Source organism: Athene noctua, chromosome Z, assembly GCF_965140245.1.
Source record: "Athene noctua chromosome Z, bAthNoc1.hap1.1, whole genome shotgun sequence".
Classification (NCBI taxonomy): Eukaryota; Metazoa; Chordata; class Aves; order Strigiformes; family Strigidae; genus Athene; species Athene noctua.
In genome coordinates, this window is record NC_134077.1 from 3352664 (window position 1) to 3372333 (window position 19670).

General features: G+C 48.5%; 1 protein-coding gene across 1 annotated transcript; it reads right to left on the minus strand.

Moving 5' to 3' along the window:
- Positions 1–200: 200 nt before the first annotated feature.
- On the minus strand, positions 201–9954 carry LIPG (lipase G, endothelial type). The gene is made up of 10 exons (XM_074931515.1): positions 9861–9954; positions 9553–9743; positions 8572–8751; positions 7811–7922; positions 6468–6692; positions 5774–6016; positions 5171–5291; positions 4378–4596; positions 3348–3440; positions 201–1735 (listed from the first exon to the last, which is right to left on the minus strand). The coding sequence occupies exons 1-10, from the start codon at positions 9940–9942 to the stop codon at positions 1714–1716; spliced, it is 1488 nt and encodes a 495-aa protein (XP_074787616.1). The 5' UTR covers positions 9943–9954; the 3' UTR covers positions 201–1713.
- Positions 9955–19670: the final 9716 nt, after the last annotated feature.

The following is a 19670-nucleotide window of genomic DNA, read 5'->3' on the forward strand; positions in this document are numbered from 1 at the left end:
CTGCTGGGGGAGTGGGTGTTGGAGCGAGCACTGCCAGCAGCACCCAAAACACGCGTGGCTTATCAACACCTTCCTAGCTACCAGTGCAAAGCAACTGCAAGGGCTGCTACAGGGGGAAATCAGCTACGTCTCTGCCAGACCCAACATAAGAAGACTTCACTGATTTTTACGAAGCCCTTTATTTTTTGTCTTAAGGCTTATAAAAACTGTTACTCAAAACTGAAATGTTTAAAACTTTACATATGTACAATACAAGAAATAAATTATGCTTTAAGTCATACAAAAACCACAATATACAAATAGGGCTTTGAAACCACTCTAAGTATGGCACGGTGACAAGTCACAGATACTTACCAAAGGCTTCAGTTATTGAAGCCTTTGCATAAAACCGTGGAAAAAAGGAAAAAATCCCCAAATGTGCTTGCTTTGGTTGGATTGAAGCTCTACAAAAACTCAAAGAATTGCAGGCCTCAGAAGGACTTGCTAAGTCTTCAGAACTCAGTGCACCATCCGTCAACACTATTTTTTTTGAGATTGCCTTTCTGCACATCAAAAGTTTAAGAGTTGTTACACCAAGTATCCTTCTAAAAAGAAAAAAAAAAATTAAAATAAATCTAGTTCACCTCTGACAAGGTCTGCTCTGCTGGAGCAAACAGGACAGCTATAGAGCCTGTCCAACTCAGAGCAAAGCCAAGTTCACCTGGCACCAGGAAATCCAACCGGGATGCTGTGGCAATGAGGGTAGGCTGTCATCTGTTTGGCTCAGTGAAATACTTTGCACAAAAATACAGGCTTCATTTATGCACTGGTACTACAACAGCATCTGAACAGAGGCGAACACATTCTCAGTAGTTAAAAGGAGTGGTGCAAAGCTCTCCTGAAGCAGCACAGTTCATTACCTTCCTCCTCCCCTACAGTCAGTAGAAGGGCAGCTGCCATTTGCCTCTTACAAAGAGATGGACACATGGGACGGGGCAGTCTGGCTGCAGACACCCACTGGGGAGCAAGAGGCAGCTGCCAACACCACCACCCACCATCTGCACCATGTTCTGCCCTAGGTACAGGGAGGACGGAGTACTACCTTCTTATAAGGTAATATACAGAGATTTCAGCATTAGACAGACACAGAACAGACTATTTTTAAGGCAAGCAAAGGACAACTTGAAGTTAAGTGGCATTGTGCTTATCCCCATCCCTCCCCTAAACATCCCCATACTCTTGACCTATGCTGGTCTCATCTTCCCACAGCCCACAGTGCTACTGGACCCACAGGAACTCCTACACTAGATGCTAATTTTTCTTGGCAGCTCTGTCACCAACAGGCTGATGGGCAGTTAGCATGGTTATCCTCTCAACTCCACTGGCAGGCAAACCAGAAGATCATCGCTGAGGTCTAGATCTGTGAAGATCTCATCTGTAGTCCTGGTTAATGGGAGCGGGGCAGGAAATGCAGCGTGTAATAGGTCAAGATAAGGTTAAATGCACAAACCAGGCTTTCTGGGGAAGGGAAAATGTAGTTTTAGTTATTCTAGGTCTAGGACCACAGTTCATCTCGTCAATAGCTTCTCAGTTTCTTGCATCTGATCCAAAATGTTTTCTCCTGAAGAGCTAGTTGTTTAAGTGCTACCAAGCCAGATTTTCGCCAGAGCATCTTCACACCTGTGTGGTCTTCATGCATACAGGTTGCTCTGCTGTGAGTCTTTAGAGAAGTCTTCAGAGTGAATTTGATACAGATCTGGGAAAAGCAGAGAGAAAAAAATCTAGTTAAACACAGACATTAAGAGGAGTAATAAAGAAGCCCTAACAAACTCTGGGACACTAAGAACAGGTTTAGACAGTACAGGTTGGTATTTTACTCTGTCAAAGCAGCACTTTGCCCAGCAGCTACTCAATGAGAGCCCGAAGCAGACATTATGCACACAAGTAGGCTGCAACCAGAAATTACAGGTCTTGACGCTAGACTCTGCCTGTTCAGATCCATTCAGGGTGGACAGATGTTTGTAGACTCAGTCTCCAAGCAGGGAACTGTAATCATCCAGTGACTTGGCAGGAATGGAGAGCTGAACAGCAAGTAATTGCTCATGATCTCTGGGAGGAAGGATAGTTTCCTGGAAACCATAGCACGCTGAAGCTCAGATCTGCTCCTCTGCCTCATGCAAAAGCTGTACTCCCAGCGAATAGCAGGAAGGGCACATCTGCCAGCAATTCTGTTTTATGGAGGTTACTGAGCAGCCTATCAAAACAGCCTTTTATTGTACCTGCAGGAATATTTACTTGATCTTTCAAGGCTTGTGGCAGAGCAACAAGTTTTTGCACAGGGGTTTCATTCACAGAATTGTTTGCTACTGTATGGAGCACAGCTTGCTGGTTTCTGCCAGACCTGGAACAGTACCAGTTCACATTTCTGAGCTGAGCTCAGCCGCCCAAGAGGGCTGTGCAAAGCATGACTTCCACAGGACTTTGCTAGCCCTAACAAGCACTTTCTCTCCAGATTTGAAGCGACAAAGCTCTAGGTTTACAAACTGAAGTTTAAGAGAGGCCAAAATGCTGGGCTTCATCTGAGGGAGACTATCATTTAGTCTAATGAACAGGGATTCATTAAAAACATGACTAGAGGCAGCCTGAAGCAATTAAGCTGTCACTGCTGGGACCAGCCTTACTGGAAGTCATGCTCTGAGGACCGATCCTAGGTGTTTGGAAAGTCCCCCAGAAGTTAAGCAGGGCTGAGATGCTCTGGCAACAGCTGAGTTTGCTCTCTCCTGAACCAGAAGAGATTAGCATAGCCAGAGGTGAAGTGGTAGGAGTCAGCACTGTAACACCATGGCAAGTCTTCAGCTGTGTCTTGCTCATGCAGTTTAAGCTCAGACTTTAAGCAAGAAATTTCTTGGAAGCTCAAGATCTTCTGCCAGGCTGAAAGAGTTGTTGAGGCAATCCCCTGCACTCCAGCTTTCCTCTGTTTCACAGGGTGGTTAATAGATGCCTCTAATTATCTCTCCATTATTGCATGGATCTTGGGTATTGGTAGCACCTCATTTTTAGCATCTACCATGATAGTAAGCAGACATATTCTTTAGGCCCAAGAATTGTGTTATATCAGTTTGCTAGTAAGCACGCAAAAGGAGAAGGATGACAAACCAAGATCAGAAGTGAGGATAACATCACCTAGTTGGTAATAGATAAGGAATGTATGAAAATTAAGTCTAATACTTGGGAATCTTGGGATAGAATTTATTAACTTTTTTGAAAGAAAAAACGAGTTTCCAGCCTAAACACAAAAGAAAAGACTCCACTCATCCCAGCAGAGCCACATACATCAGACAGGATTCTTCTTAGCTGATTTCCCCTACCTTTTTTGCCATTCCTCCGTGCACTTCACAAACCAGAGCTCTTTACCAGGAGTTATACGGGTTAGCTGGGAATCCTCCACACAGAAAGCAAACCTAGGAGAAGGAATCAGGAGTCCAGAGAAGGTACCTGTTGTCTCCATGATTAGCAAATAACATGTAATACAGATCACAGCCAGTTCTAGGACAGCCAGTTCTAGGGCAAGTTATGTGATTTGTCATCCTCCCTGTGCAGCATCTTGGTACACCATGAGCCTGTTAAATAGCTACTTTAGTTCCTGTGTTAATATTTTATTTGGGGATCTTTGCTTCTACTACCCATGTTTCATAGATTGTGGAAACTAGGATGCAGAATACCTTACAGATGATAAGTGATGCTTATTTAAAGATCTGAGAAATGTGGGAAATTGTCAGTATCAACTGCTGTTCTTTGACAGATCTGGGTTAGCTTTAGCACAACAAGAGCTGGGAGTGCAAGTGCTACATGCTTGGCAGCTTTGCTTCTTGTTGGTTGCTCAGGCAGCTTTCCAGTTACAGAGATCTCAGAAGGGGCTATATAGTGCTTAAGGAGTTGGTGTCACTGTGTTACTGGCTGAAGTTTTAGGTCTAGCTGCTTGTGCCAAATCAGCACATTATGCCTGTAAACAACAGCTATGCCCACCCATGTTTCAGTATTTTTGGCGCTGTCAGTACTTTAGTCCTTCAGGTACTGCCTAAACCACCTTGAAGTGGGCTAATTTAGTCCCCAAGGGCAGGCAAGACAGCGTCACAGTATCTAAATAAAGCAAAAAGAACATCCCAGATCTGATCTGTAGTAACTAGTTTTGCTTAAAGCCTAGTTTGCAGCCTCATGCTGGCAAGTAACCCACTCTCCTGCACTATGAGGGGACATTACCTGGCGACACTAAAAATGAAAGACAGCTCAGGGTACCAGCTAAGTTCAAACCCCCAGCTTTTCTTGATAGATTCTGAATATTTCTTCTTTTGACTGAAGTTTTCAGTCAGCTCACATGCAGTCTAACACAATTATTACCTCTGTTGGGTTTCCCCAGATTTCACACGTATACGTCTGATATGCAGCTCCTGGGAAGACTTCACCGGCCGGTACCAGTAGCTCTTCAGCTCTTTCCATAGGTCATACCACGACTGAGATGTTCCCTCCCAGGTGAGCTTTATTTTTAAAAGTTCACCCATGTCCTCTTCAGTATAGACCAGGAAGGTGTTAGTAGCATTTAGGCCAATTTGATCAAGCCTGAAAAACAAGCAGAGACTCAACATTTCTTCCTTATGGAAGCATGCCAGGTGCTCATTCATCCCATGCAAGAAGTTAAACAGAGACCTTTGCAGCTTATCAAGTGCTTCACGTTCAACTGTCACCAGTTAACTACTGATTAAACTAAAGAAAGTGAGCTTGGATAGCTGGTTCAATAAAATGCATCATGCATTTGGCTCAGCTGTCCTTCTATAGCTTAAAGGTGAATTTCATGCCTTGTGTTTCTTCTGGGAGAGGCTAAAGGAGGTCAACAAAAGACCTCCAGAGATATGGGTGCTTTCAGACCATATCCAAATGGTAGAAGGGGAAAGCAAGACAAAGTACTTCAGCAAGGAGCTGTGAAGGCTTTTATGTACGGGACTGGGCACATCAAATTGCTTTCTCAGCAATAAATAATTAAGTTACACGATGAAAAGTTTTTTGAATGGTGGTGAAGTGAGGCTTCAGACGTGGCTCAGATGCCATGCTAGTGTTACCAGAGGAAAAAGAATGATGCCACCTTGTCTCATCCCAGTGGCCTTCTTAGGCAAACACAACAGGCCAGTTTACTTACATTTCTAAAGAGAGAGGTTCAGAGTCTCCATTGGTGCCATGAAGGGTGACGGAGAAAGTGGGATCAGCCTCTCCCAAGTTCTTGTAGCTGAAGACATGCATTTTCATCTGATAGTGGTAGACTGGAAAGAAAGAGTGAACTTTGTTGAAAGACAACATTGCTCAGCATTGCTTTTTGTGAAATAGTGTTGGCTGGCAAAGGCTAGACCCTTTCATTATTGAGACACCACTGATCACTTTTTCTTGCCCTTACTGATTACAAAGTTGACATTTACACAACAGCAGCAGCAGGTCCACTCTGGGGAGGGCTCCCCAAACCTCAGACTGCTCTAAGGTTGGGGTGGTCTGGCAAATATGACGTGTAAACGGTAGTTCTGCCCAAAAGGCAGAGTGTCCTTATGGCCTACTGGTTGTTGTACATGGAGGGAGGAGCACAGTAATGCCACAGGACAGCAACGCAGCCAGGAAACAGTAAAGACTAATGCCTGGTGCTGTGCTGCTCTGAGGTGATGCTACTCTTCCACCTCTACATCTTTCCCAACACTGACTCTGGGAGTCTGCTCTTAGAGGTGAGACTATGCGCTCTCTAAGAGGGGAAGCGTACCTTTGAACGGCATGTCAGCTCTTGTTTTTAAATACATCTTGCTGTTTCTTTTGTTTCGTATCTTCCTGGCATTGTAGCCGATGCCGTTGCAGCGGTTCTTCCGGCAGCTCAGGCAGATGCCCTTCTTAAAGCGACTGGAGTCGGTGCATTGAAAGGCAAAGCTTTGCTTATCTTGGTTCACAAGGGAGTCCACGAAGAGGTGCACAGACCGCTCGTGTTCACATTTCACGACTTCACCGATTGCTAGAGAAGCAGGGTTGCAAGGGATACATTTTAAGTATTTGTCACCCCAGCAGACAGTAAGATGTAGTAAGCTGTGCCTACTTGCAGCCCAGCATGAGGTGACTATGGCCAAACTTGAACATTTTTCAAACGGTATCAATTCAAGAGGTTAGTGGAAGACACTTGAAGAGGACTGTTCACTTAATTTCTACCATGAAGGGAGCTTTAAAGAAGATTCTAGGCCCAGCGTAAGACAACTGTAGTTTATCATCAGGTGTTAGAGTGAGAACATGCTACTTCAGAATTAAAAGCAGGTCTAGTTTATAGCAACTATCTGCAGCAGTACAGGCAGTTTAGAAGGAAAAAATGGTTTTCACTGCTCTTGTAAATTCGATCATCCCCCAGCATCAACCCAAGGCTATTTGTGAGGAGTCTGTGGTGACCAGAGGTGAAATAATTAACGAGAACTTACTCCCATAGGCAATTGCTCCCAAGACATCACTTAAACCACAGCCAGGCTGGAAGTCTCCCCCATTGGGGTAGATGTCAACGTGACCGACGGGCATCTGGATGCCAATACTAACACCTAGCGTTTCCCTTGTGTAGGTGTGAAGGACATCCACAAAGTTAGCATCATCGGGGGAGAGGCGCTTGCTAGGGTCCACTCCTTCAAACATCGGGCCAGCCGGATCCAAGCCTGGTGGTAAGAGAGAGTATGCAAAATCCCAGGTTGGGTTATTTCATACAGAACAGAGCCAGGACCCTGCTGCTAGCAGTCCTAACCAGGTGCTACACGGACAGTCCCTGCCCCATTGCTGATACTGTCCCCCAAGATCTCTTCACCATGGGCTCATTGAGGGAACAAGCAACCCAAGAGTATGATATAACCCAAGAGGAACAGTCTGCTCTACAGCGATGGCTTCAACTTGCCTGCTGGAAGCAGTGAGCGTTTGCTAGGTCCCAGTGAAGAGACGCTTCAAGAGTAGCAGATGACTGAACACCAGAAGAGGTCTAGCACCCCACAGAGACTGCTAGTAGTCAAAGCTACCTGGTAACATTCAGTCTGTTTTCAGGCTGGACTTATGGAGGGACTAATGCAAGTTTAAGCAGCAGCCAGGTAATAATCCCTGCTTCTGAGATCCCATAATGGGTTTGGGATGTTCTGTTAATTGCTGAGCATCACCCCCAACCTGAAGCTGTGCTCCTGAGCCATTCCCCTTGACAGTTAGGTGATCTTCCTGCTTAACTAAATAAACGTATTTATTGTCAGGTTCTGCAGAATTCTCACCAGTGCCAGGCTTAATGCAACCCCTTGTACCATACCCTAAATTCTCACATGTCGAAATCAGCTTTCCTCTGGAGTCAGAAGCACTCTCCAAGACATTTTCAGAATGAGGGGTTGGGGTTTGGGTTTTTTTTGACCAAACATCCCCTGGACAAACTGCACCCAATAGCTCTCACTTCCATTAGTTTATAAGCTATAATTACAAAAACAGCATAACTCAAGGGTTTAGGATTTGGGTAGTAAGAGCTTGAGCTGGGCTTGTTTTGAGCCCACATTTAACTTCAAATATACTCAAGATCAGTTTGTCCTCTGAAAGGTTTTTCATTGAACCCCCCTAAATTTGGGGTTCAAAATTAAGATACTTTCTCATGTGAAGAGACCCATGCTCCCCACTGCCACTGCAGGTAGGAAATGTGCCGTTTCTGAATGAGCAAGCCCAAAATGACATGGCAGCAACACAGGAAATGAGCCTCTTCGGGGAAACTCACTGTGCTACAGAAAAGTAAGAGACTGCTAAAAAAGCCACTTGCCTGTAATTCTGCCTATTGTCCCATGGACATGGTTACCAGCAAATCCAGCAACGTGGGCGCCCAGGCTGTACCCAATCAGGTGGACGTTCTCAAGCTGGAAGAGCGGGTTCTCCTGTAAGGAAAAAAGATATGATAACGTTTTTCAGAGCATGTGGAACCGCTCCTATCTGCAGGACTGAAGTCCAATTCTAGGCAGAGACTGGAGGGAGAGGGCAGACAAGCATGCTTCTCTCTATTCCGTCATGACAAGTCAAACGGTTCAGATGGCACTTGTGGTTTGCCCCCTGTCATAATACCCATTTCAAACCCCATGATGATATTCTTTAAGCAGCATCTGGAGCAGCCTCCCCATGGGGCGCTGCCAGCAGACCTCAGGACTGGCCGTGGGCTCGAGTGTGGCACCATGGGTCTTGTCCTTGTCCATTTCCACCCTCCTGCTGAGACAACGCTGACTTTGAATGCCCAACTCCTGCATTCATGTTGCTCAGACAGGTGGAAGGACTCCTAAACCTGAAGCCCACTACACCACTCCTGCTCCAAGCACACTGTGCAAAGCCGCGTCTCCCAGGAAAGCGCCGCAGCACTTGCTCACGCAAGGGCCGAGCACAGCGCCTGAGCTACGAGCCATCCCAAGCCCCGGGGGTGGGATTACACCAGAGCCTTCCCCACTCGTGAGCCTCGGAACTGGTGCATGCCCTGTTCCCTTGTGCAACAGTCCCTCACAGAGGGTTACAACAGAGACCATTCTTAACTCGTGTTACCTGTAACCAGTCGAGCAGCCTCGCTATGCTTTTTCCAACAATCCGTGTGTTGTTCACAGCATCAGTGTAGAGCTGGTGGGCGAGTGGAAGCCAATCCACCACGACCACGTTGGCATCCTTTTCCCTCTCCTGAAGAGCGGATACCAAGCTGCCCAGCCAGGTTTCAAACATGCCACTCATCTAGAAAGAGATTCAGGTGTTAGTTTCCAGCTCACAGGGCCACGATTACACATTCACAGTTATTTGCATCCATTTACATATTCTGCTCCAGCTGTAAGCTCCTCTGCAAACCCCACTACCTCTCAGCGCTGCACTAATGGTGTTAAGTAAAACAGGTTTTGAGAGACTCTGGATGTAATTAGCCACCTTGCCTTTTAAGGCAGGGGGGAGAGGCATTCATTACATGCTACCTTATCACACCTTTCCTCAAGTGTTTCAGAAATTCTGATGGATTGCAAAATTATTTTCCAGCCCTGGCACTGCTGTTTGCATAAGCCCTGGTAGAGGTTTAAGTCCCCTGGTGCCACATGCTCAGCCACATCAAATGCAGAAGAAAAAAACCTCGATCAGGTCTGCCTGCCCTCTGTTTATCGAGGAGACCACATAGCAGAAGTGAAGGCTGGAGACACGCTGGTAAAATTACAGAAAGTCTGTATGGGTGTCAAGCCCAATGCCACCTTCACAGCGGTCAGTTTGTTGGATTTTAGGGAAAAATCTCAAGTTCCATTTATGGACACTCACATTATAGAGATATGAAGTGATCTTGAGCGGCTGTGAATGAGTTGCGTGATTTCACAGTATGACCCCACATCACCTTGCTCCGGAGACCTCAGGTGCAGCTACCGGGAGGCCACAGTGCTCCCAAAACATGAGAATTAGACCCAAATCCCACATTGTAGAGACGCAGACTGCGTAGAAGGCGGTTTGCTCTCTCTGAACCCCGAGCATCCCCGAGAGACGGGCGGGACTCTCCGTACTTACCGTCCAGCCGTGAATGATGAGGAAGGTTTTGGCTGTCACGTTGAACCCGCAGTCCTCCAAACAGCGGCGGTGGCCGATGGCGAGTGCGCAACCGTCCTCTTCGGCGTCCGGCGAGCGGCGGAGGTTGAACTTCACCTGCGGCTTCGCCGCTGGCACCCGCGTGTCCTCCCGCAGCTCGGCAGCGGCGGCATCTGCAAACGGGCGGGAGGAGGGGGAAGGTTCAGCAAAACCCCGGCCTCGCCCGGGAGAGGGGAACCCGCTCCCACGGCACCCCCCGACCCACCGTGGGCCCGCGATCGCCCACCCACCTCCTCCTCCTCCTGCCAGCCGCGCAACCTCCGCGGCGCACAAAGCGACGCCGGCGCAGAGCAGGAGGACGAGCCCTCTCATGGCTGGGGCGGGCGGGCGGGCGGGCGGCAGCGGGGCTCGGCGGGCGGCGGGGCGCTTTAAGGGGCTTGGCGGGGTGTGCTCGTGGCCCACGGGCCGGCCCTGCGCTACCATTGGTCACGCCCTCCCCGAACGTCACGGGGGCGTGAACGTTGGGGGGGCGTGGCGCGGCGCTCACGCGTGGGGAGTGCGGGGCGGCCCGCGGGAAGGCGCCGCGGGAGGTGGGACGGGGATGGGGGCGCCGTGTCACCGCCGGCGGGGGCTGAGCCCGCCCGGGTGTCTCGGGGGGGTGCCCCGCGCTGTCATCCCGAGGGGCAGCGGGGACCGGCGGCCCCGCCGAGGGTCGTTTCTCGCGTGGGACAAGGGGAGAGGGTTGGGGCCGGGGGCGGCAGGGGGCTCCTCGGCGCTACCCTGGGTCTGCGGTTTCCAGCTCCACCCGTGGGAACCCGCTGGCTCTTTGCCACTCGGGGTGCCCCGGACCCCACGGGCACGAGGTACCAGCCGTTAGCGACCCGTTGTGAAAAAAAAAACCAATCTATGCCTACTTTTTTATTTTCTTTTTTCTTTTTTTTTTTTTTTTTTTTTTTTTACGGTTATTGATCCACAAGAAGAGATTTTATTCTGTTGCTGTCTGACACATGCGGTGTATGGGGAAGAGGTGATGCTCCGGGACACATGGCTTTCCTGGTCTCTTTTCCTTCCCCTTCCTCAGCTCTGTGGCTCCAAACTCACAGCAGAAAGCGAGGAGGAGGCACCGGGGTCTGTGGTTACAAAAATGGCAGGAAAAAGGTGCAGGCAAGCGATGGGCAGATATGAGGAGAAAAAGATGTAGGCCTAAAACCAGTCAGCATCAAGGGAAATAATGGAAAATCAGGTATGGGAATTGCTTTAGCCCTCACTAGTAGGTAGGTATTGATGGAGAGAATTAATCAGACTTTCCAGCAGTGCTTTCCCAGGGTGCTGAGTTCCTACCATGCGCCCCTACGAGCCTCGCTCAACCCAGCCAGCTCCTGACTCCACGTGGGTTGGCTGTTGGTCGACGTTGTCTCTTCCAATGGAAATGTTTTATTCTGTTCTGTTCTGTCCTGTTCTGTTCTGTTCTATTCTATTCCATTTGGTTTTCTCATAGCTCTTGTACACGCAGTAGGTTGCGGCTGGGGACTGCTGCTCTTCTCTCGGGGCTGGTTTCCAGAACCTCTTCATTTCTGACTACACAGAGTAAGTACGCGTTCCGGGAGCTATTCGAGCACGTCCTGTTTCAGGAGGCTGGAGATGACACCAGCTGCATCTCCCCAGGGAGCGTGGGTTTGAGCGGAGCATCCTGGGGATGCAGCCTCTCCCCTGCAGCTGTGTGGTCCCTTTTGAGGAGCAGCATCCTGACAGCAGGATGGCCTAAAAAAGAAAGGACAGAGGTTTCTCAGCTTCTGGCCCACGACTGGACTTACTCCTGCAGGAAATTAATCAGCTGAGCCTCATCACCAAATGCTTCATCATTTAAACAAAAATTCCTGGTGGCAACAAAACCCTGCCAGACCCCCAGTCACTGCGACGTCTTCCCATTCTTTCTCCCATGCCTTTGCATTCAGCTGTTGCCTCCCGCCATTGTAAAGCTGTGACGGGTGGGGACGTGTCCTCCTTTTGTCTCTGTAACACCAGGCTCCAGGAGGGGGGTCCTGCTCTTCGCCTCTGGTTTCCAAGAATGACGGTAGCAGTGAGAATAGCTTAGCAACAGCAAGGAAGAAGTGCATCAAAATAATTCCTGGCTCCTCTGGCCAAAAGGTGACGATCATCTGGGGAGATGCTCAGGAGCTATTGTAGTGGGCATCGTATCAATGCAGAGAGTGTGGTTCTGCACTGACCTCTCTGTAACCCTGATGGCCTGCAGGGAAGAAGGCTCCCACCCAGAGCTGCTTGGAAAATAACAGTTCATTAAGCCAAATAATTTTAAGGAGAAATTCCTAGTTTTGATTAGTTTTTCACTAGGAAAGATTTCATGGCTCCCAGATGGAATTCCTGGATATTGTAATAAGTAATAAATAATAAACTAGGGTAAAATGGATAATAATCCACCTTAAAAGAGTGGGAAGCTCCACATTTATAGCACCTGTAGGGATGTTGGAGGCTTTATCGCAGCAGCTGGTGTGAGTGGGGCGATGCCTGCAGAGAGAGTGGCTGTTCTTGGAGACGTCTTTCTGGCTCTCTCATTCTCTCCATCCCCACTGTGAATTCCTAGAGATCTCAGCTCAGTCCAAAAGCAGAACAGGAATGTTTTTGAAATCATGAGGAAACAGAAAAATGTCCCACTTGTCTGAAGAGACAGGCTCTTTGCAGCAGGTGCTGGGTGGCTGAGGCCAAGGCTGGTTTGTTCTTCAGCACCAAACGTGGTGAGTCATAGCAGAGCCGTGAGATGTGGAGGCAGAAAGGACATGAGAGGAGTTAAGCTTCTTTCTTAGTAGCTAAAAGCTAAAATTATTATATGTAAATTAATATGCCAAAAGGTCTGGGGTCTGCTGGTGATCTCAGGGAGGATTAGACAGGTTTTTCAGCAGCAGCATTGAGAGGCACCCAGCAATGCCATTTCCATATCACTAGAATATCTCAGACCTGGGTTATGGTCAGTGTCTTCCGCAGGAGCTCAGCATCTCTGACGGAAACAGGCTGTCACCATCCTGCTCAAGGAGACCGAAGTCAGGCGCCTTTTGCAAAATAATTGCTTCTATTTCCCTGTCTTTAAAATTGGCTTGCTGACACCTCCTTTCCTTAGAAATCACAGAAAGGAGTATGAATGAACCACACCATGGGAGAGCGGAGCATTAAGGGAAAATGGAAAATCCTTCAGCATCACTTGACCTCTTTAAAGACCTGTGGAAGTAGAGTAATTCTGGTGTGAGCAGCTCTGGAGATCACAAGGAAAATCAAAAGCACTACGGTGCATGAACGGAGCTGCCGACTTTGCATCCCATGTACTCCCAGGGATGACCCACCGTGGAAAGAGCAGCAGAGAGAGTGTTTTGGTGCCCAGAGAGCCTCAGTGAGTGGCCGCAGGAGGGATTTGCACAGTACTCCCATGGCTAAGATTGCATCCCGTCGCATTCACGTGGCTAGGAAAGTGTAAGTGGAGCTCTTGGCTCGAGTGACCCCTCCTGATGGGGAAAAATTGTGGCTCTTGGGTTTGTGGGGTGCTTGTTACTGAAAGCAATGGCACAAGAAGAGTCAAAGATGCTCCTCTTAAGGACTGATCATTTGTACAAGCAAAGAATAATTTCATTGCTTTAGGTCAGCTATTCAGTGCCAGGGGGTGATTGTCGCTATTCTGCAAGTTTTAAATTCCACATATAGAAATCTGAGAGTGCTTTACACACCTTCCATTCTTGCCACCTGTTTTTTCTCTATTTTTAATTTTTTTCTTCAATGAAAGAGAGAGTGGGATTTGTAGGAGAGGAAGAGGAGGGAAAGAAAGACAGGAATTGTTCTCTTTTTTTTTTTTAAGTTATAAAACCTTTCTTTTATTCAATTATAAAACACAGCCCAGGCAGTAGAATTTAATGGGATTGGTGTTAGTTTCCCTCTTGGCTCCTTCTGCCTAATTTGTTTCTGAGATGATGGGGGAGGAGGGGTAGAGAACAAAGCGGGAGAGGGAAGGGCTGCTCAGATGGCAGCATCCTCAGGGTGCATCGAGCTGGGGCGAAGGCCACGGGAGGACCCCCACACTGCCAGAGCTGACTGCACCCCAAAGGGTGTGCGGCCCAGGAGAGGCAGCTCCATGATGAAATAACATCCCGGGTTAATCCCTGCATCACCCTGCGCCTGCCCAGCCCAGAACCTCTTGGTTTGTCATCATCCCATCAGGCCACCAATTATTTTATACTTAGCGCTTACTGCAGAGTGGGGAGATACTGCTTATGAGGCACCGATTCTACACTGGATATTTTTGTTCTGTGGGCATCAAACTGGGGTGAAAACAGGTCGTGGTGTCTTTGTTTCACAGCCATTCCTTACCCTGCATAGTCTCTCCTCCCCTCCTCAGCCTTTCAAAAGCAGCCCCTCTATGAGCAAGCTTTGTAGGACCAATACTTCATATCCCTTTGCTTACAGAGGAGGCTAATCTCCGTCAGGTTATGAAATCAGCTCACATGCTTCAGTGGCATTACCCACTATTGATATCCCCGTTCGATCCCTGTTGAGCTCTCTTTGTTGGAGGTAACCCCTTCTCTTACTTCTTCTAAGCTGATTTCTTAGGCCACATCATTCAAGTCCCACATCCCCATGGTATTTAGATGTAGTAAAAATGACTGAGGGGAAAATAAATGGCAGCCAGTGAGCCAACTAAACTGTCTGACTATTAATGGTCCTGTTAGTTGCAAATTTACTTTACCACAAAGCCCCCAGCATGTAATCCTTAGATGAATGCCTTTGATTGTGAGGGAATATTTACAGCTGACCCTGCCAGCAGTCTGCAAACCTGCAATGGGCCTCCTGTCCCACATTAAATCCGCTGGCATCTGTTCCTGGGTTCTTATCAAGCACATGCTCTGTTGGTGCAGTGTTTGGGCTGTAGCGCTCGCGGATACGGTGGGCCTTGATGAATAAATCCCTGCAGTCCTGCAAAATGCCAGTTCTTGTGAACGTTGTCACGCAGGGAGGAACGTTACAGTTTGTACCTGCCTCTGGGCATCACCATCCACGGGGAGGTTTCCAGAAGGCTTTGATCCCCACTGGCTGCCCCCTCCCCACAGCAGGTCTGTGGTCCTGCTGCTGGACCACCCTTCACCAAAGACAAACTTCTTCTTGGCCTCTCTTTGTTGTGCCATTTCTCAGACATGCCTGAGTGATGCAAAGAGATTTTTACGATGATTTTTATCTCTTTTCCCCCCTGCTCATGCCTTGCATTAGCCCCCCAGCTGCTCTGATTGAGCGTGTTGTTCTTGCAGAGACCCTCAGGTGATCTTACGCTGTCTCCAGCCACCGCAGAGCTGTGCAGGAGTAGAGGCTGAAAGCCAGCGAGAGCTCAGCATGTCCTGACGCCCATTCCCCGTGTCCAAGCGGACAAGTGCAATTTGGCAGCTTGTCATTCCCAGCACGTCCCCTGGTACGTGAGATGGATCCAGACCGCTGGGCTGCTTTGTGTCGGACAGAAGACCCGGTGGTGGGTGGTGGGCCTGCTCCATCCACTCTGCAGACAAGGATGTCTTTTATGTCTGTGCCGAAGAATGACGTATGTTTTCTCTCTTCTTACGCCTTTACCCAAAGCCCATACTTTTCCACGCAAGCTCTATGAATGCTGAGCATGTTTGGGCTTGAACATGGACTTGGAGCCAAGCCCAGTGGCAATGCAGAGGTGTCAGGGGTGGCCAGGGGGATGTTTGCTTCTGTTCCTTTCTGAGGTCCTGTTTTGGTGAGGGATTGGAGAAATGTCTCCAAAGTCTGTGAGCACTTGACCCCTCAGATGGTGGATGGTGAGCCCTAGCGGCGCTGCTGCTTTAACTCTCCTGCATCCAGCAAAAGGAAAAGATTAAAAAAAGAAAAACCAAACCCCTGCTCCACTGCCTTTTTCTGTAAGCAGAGCCTGGAGCTGCTAGAGAGTCCAGAGAGGAGTTTAGGGGGTGGTGGTTTGGTTTAGGGATTGCTTTAGAGTGCGTATCCTCATCCACATGCTGCTTCTTCACATCTGCAGGAATATTTGGCCCGTCTGGAGTGGATGTTGTCCCATCATCAGCGAGATGTACTCAGCACTCAGCTGGACTGCAGCTCAAGAGGAGACTGTAGGAACTGACAGCGGCTCCCCTGCCTGCTGTCAGACTGAGGCACAGCTCTGGCTTTTGGCTCATTTCTGGTAATTAGCAGCTAAGAGATCTTGCAAGTTGGCACTTTGGCAGAATAATTAGAAAGCTGATAGCTCCTCCTTCTCCGAAAACTTGCCAGACTAAAGCCCAAACCAGCCATCTAGAGCTTCCTTGTTAGCACTCCTAAGTCCACTTCAAATTTATCTCAGTGGCACTCAGGCTTTCAAAACTGATCCTGTAAGTCTGGATGGACACCAAAACGAGGAAGCTCTGAGCACGCCACTCAAACTTCCCAGTGCCTACAGGAAAGAGAAGTAATTATTTATTAAAAACAATTCACTTGTTACTTACTTTAGAAAGCCCTATAAATATATATAATGTTAGTTCTCTCCATTATTGCTAATTTGCACCCAAGCTTTAAGGTTGCAAATCTCAGGTAACTGGGTCAGACAGCTCATGCACGTTCTTCCTTCCTTTGTGGTCCTGATTACTGATTTGACTGGTGTTTAGGAGATCCTCTGGCAGTATTTCACTGTGATTCACATTAAAGGGGAATCGTATTTTAAACCACAAAAACAGACTTTACACAGCACCTTCTGTTGGCTTTACTTACACCAACAATATAATTAATTTCAATTTTTAACCAGCTGGCTTGTCTTTCCTTGACAACCCATCAGTTATCCCATTCCTCAATCCAGTCTCTTTCCTCAGTGTCTCAATGAAAAGGACATCTATCGCTTCTGTCTGCAGCATGTGTAATATGAAGATGGGAGAGAATGAGATGTCCCTGAGGATGCTGGTCCCCCACCAGGCTCTGCCTCACCCCTCAGCCATTTATTCCTAATTGCCTAACTTCTCCCATTTATTGTGTCTGCTGAGTATGTGGGTCTTATTAGGAAGAGTCAGTGGCTCTGTAATTAATTAAGAAAAGCTTGGGGCATTTCTTAATACTTAGTACTTGTGTTCTTGCCTGAGATGTACAGACATTGCTGATACACATCCCAGGAACTCCCAGTCCAAGGACAGAGAGGCAAACAAAGGTCAGGGCACAGGAAATACAAGAGGGCTTTTCTGTGCAGGTCAGTTATACCCTGGGCTGCACCCAGAGCAGGGTGGGCAGTAGGTCGTGGGGGGGATTCTCCCCCTCTGCTCCGCTCTGTGAGACCCCCCTGCAGGGCTGGGTCCAGCTCTGGGGCACCAACAGCAGAAGGACACGGACCTGCTGGAGCGGGGCCAGAGGAGGCCACGGAGATGCTGGGGGGGCTGGAGCCCCCCTGTGAGGACAGGCTGGGAGAGTTGGGGGGTTCAGCTGGAGAAGAGAAGGCTCTGGGGAGACCTTAGAGCGGCCCCCCAGGGCTGAAAGGGGCTGAGGGAAAGGGGGAGGGATAGGATGAGGGTTAATGGCTTTAAACTGAAAGAGGGAAATTCAGACTAGGTAGAAGGAAGAAATTTTTTATCTCATTGCCGGCAATGCCCCATCCCTGGCAATATTCCAGGCCAGGTTAGACAGGGCTCTGAGCAACCTGATCTAGTTGGATGTCCCTGCTCATTGCAGGGGGTTTGGATTAGATGACCTTTAAAGGTCTCTTCTAGCCCAAACTGTTTTGTTATTCTACTCTATGATTCAAGGATACGCTTCGCAGAGCAAGGCTGACCTTTTCTGAGCAGAGCACGACGCAACAGGTGTGCACAGAGACCTGCTGGGCAGGCAGGAGAGGGGAGCAGTGGCAGCAGACTTGCCCAGTCTGGGCTATGGGTGCAGGACTCATCCCATTAACCACCTGCCCGTGCTTAACACACCCTCCTTACACTTCCAACACACCTCCACGGCCTCTGCCTCCCATTCCGTGCCTGTGCGGTTGGCCTGGCGTCCCTGTACGCTGCAGTTCCAGCACCTGACTGAATCACGGGACAGGGTGGGAGGTGGAGGTGTGCTACCTAGCAGGGCCCCGTGTTCAGCAGATGCCTGCCGCAGCCTTGCGCGGCGGTCCCTACCCATCATATGATCGTCCTGAGCACCGGCATGTGACCGGGCCGTGAACACGCTGGAAAAAAAAACATGTGAAGGGGAGAGAAGAGGATGGAGAGGGGGAGGGCGGCTCAGCTAGAAGGGATTAGTAAGCATGGGCAGATGGGGAAAGCTCTGAGAGAGGGTGGCCTGTGTCAGAGATGTTGCAATAGTGAAGGGGGAAGTAGCTGAATGATGGGAAGAGGGAAAAAATCGGCGAGCCAGGAGGGAGGAATGACCTCAGAGGTGACATTTGGGATCACAGCAGGGAAGTCTCTTGAGGAGAGGAAGATGCTGCAGTCGTCAGAGCAGGAGAGAGCAGAAACTTGGGGAAAATCTCTGACCATAAGAATAGGAAGGCATGAACACAGACGCAACGCAGTGGGATGATGAACAAAGGTGCTGGAAGGGTTGCTACAGACGTTAAGTTTGGGAAAGAATAGATGTTCAGGGCTGTAGCTTCTTGCCAGGCCGAGAACAGAACCCTGTATGCTGGCTGCAACTTCTGCACAGGTTGTGTTAACAGGCATCATCCAACCTCATTCCCCAGGGTCTGAGCAGATCTCTGCCTTGGTTCAGAACAGGGAGGGCTGCAGGGGTGACACAAACAGGTCTTACCTGCAAGGACTGTTCCTGCCTTGGGTCCCTCGCTGTGGTGTCTGCTGTGAGGGAGGTGGAGGTGCAGAAGCCCCTGGAAGAGAAGAACAGGCTTGATTGTGGTTTATCAGCTGATCCAGAGGAGCTCTTGACCAGGGCAGATGCAAAAAGACAGACCAGATGATAACAGAGGAGAGGAGGAAGCTTCTTCGACCCAGGAGAGGAAGGAGATGCATGGGTGGAGTTTGAGGCTGTGTTTCATAGTACAAGGCACACTCAGCTTTAGAAATGTTGACAGGATTCACAGATCAAGAAAAGTTGAGGTTGGAAGGGGCCAGCAACCCCCCTGCAGGACAAAGCAGGGTCAGCCAGGGCTGGTTGCACAGGATATTGTCCAGTTGGTTTTTTTTTTACTACTTCCAAGGATGGAGACTCCACAACCTCTCTGGACCACTTGTTCCAGGGTTCAACCATTCTCATAGTAAACTCCCCCCCCTTTTCTCTTACGTTTAAACAGAATTACATGTATTTTAATTTTACCTAAATTGTGGATGCAAACTGTGAATATACCTGATTCCAGGAATGTTCTTGGTTTCGTTAACCAAAAGCACATTTAAAGCAATTCTTGCTTACGAGCTAGACAAGTTAGAGCAAATGTAAACCCAGGATTTAATTTATCCCAAATAGTGTTTATGATCAGGCACTTACATGATGTCTTTATTTACTGCCTTACTCATCATGGTGATTGGCTTGTCCATTTCTGGCAATTAAAGCCAGGAACGAGCAGTCACAGACCTGCACAACCTGCGTAAATGGTTTGCTGGCAAGAAATACACTGAATAAACACAAACTTCAAGCTACAAGGTTATTATAGGAGGTTTATTTTACCGGTGATTCCCTCCTAGCTGGGCATGCAGGGGGTGGATGAACCCATAGCTCTAGGACAATATACCAAAAATGTCGAGTATTAAGACAGTATCACCTATTCCTGTGGTTTTTTTTGTTTTGACCTGGCTGGCGGGTCACCAGCAGCGTGGGGAAAGGTGCTGTGCCTGCTGCGTCACGCTTCAGCCGTGGTGGTGGTAGGGACAGATACTCAGCTGTTGTGACGCCGAGCTCCCCTGGCTGTTTCCTCACCCCTGGACTGGGTACAGTATATACGCGACAGAAATAAGTAAACTGTGTAGATAACCTCTTCTGGCAAAGAATTGCCTATGTTTTAGGAGGACTCACGAGGAATCAACAGAATTCCAGTTGTTCATGTTTTAGATGATAATGACATATAATATATATACAGAGATATATATGAAAATAACTTTATGACATATCTGCTTAAGAAAAGA

Excerpts from the sequence above, each read along its gene's own strand:
- LIPG (XM_074931515.1), bottom strand. The coding sequence starts at position 9,942 with ATGAGAGGGCTCGTCCTCCTGCTCTGCGCCGGCGTCGCTTTGTGCGCC. Across the intron at positions 6,017-6,467 it reads GGGAGCAATTGCCTATGGGA|CAATCGGTGAAGTCGTGAAA; the intron begins GTAAGTTCTCGT and ends CTGCTTCTCTAG. Across the intron at positions 3,441-4,377 it reads TCTGGGGAAACCCAACAGAG|GTTTGCTTTCTGTGTGGAGG; the intron begins GTAATAATTGTG and ends TCCTTCTCCTAG.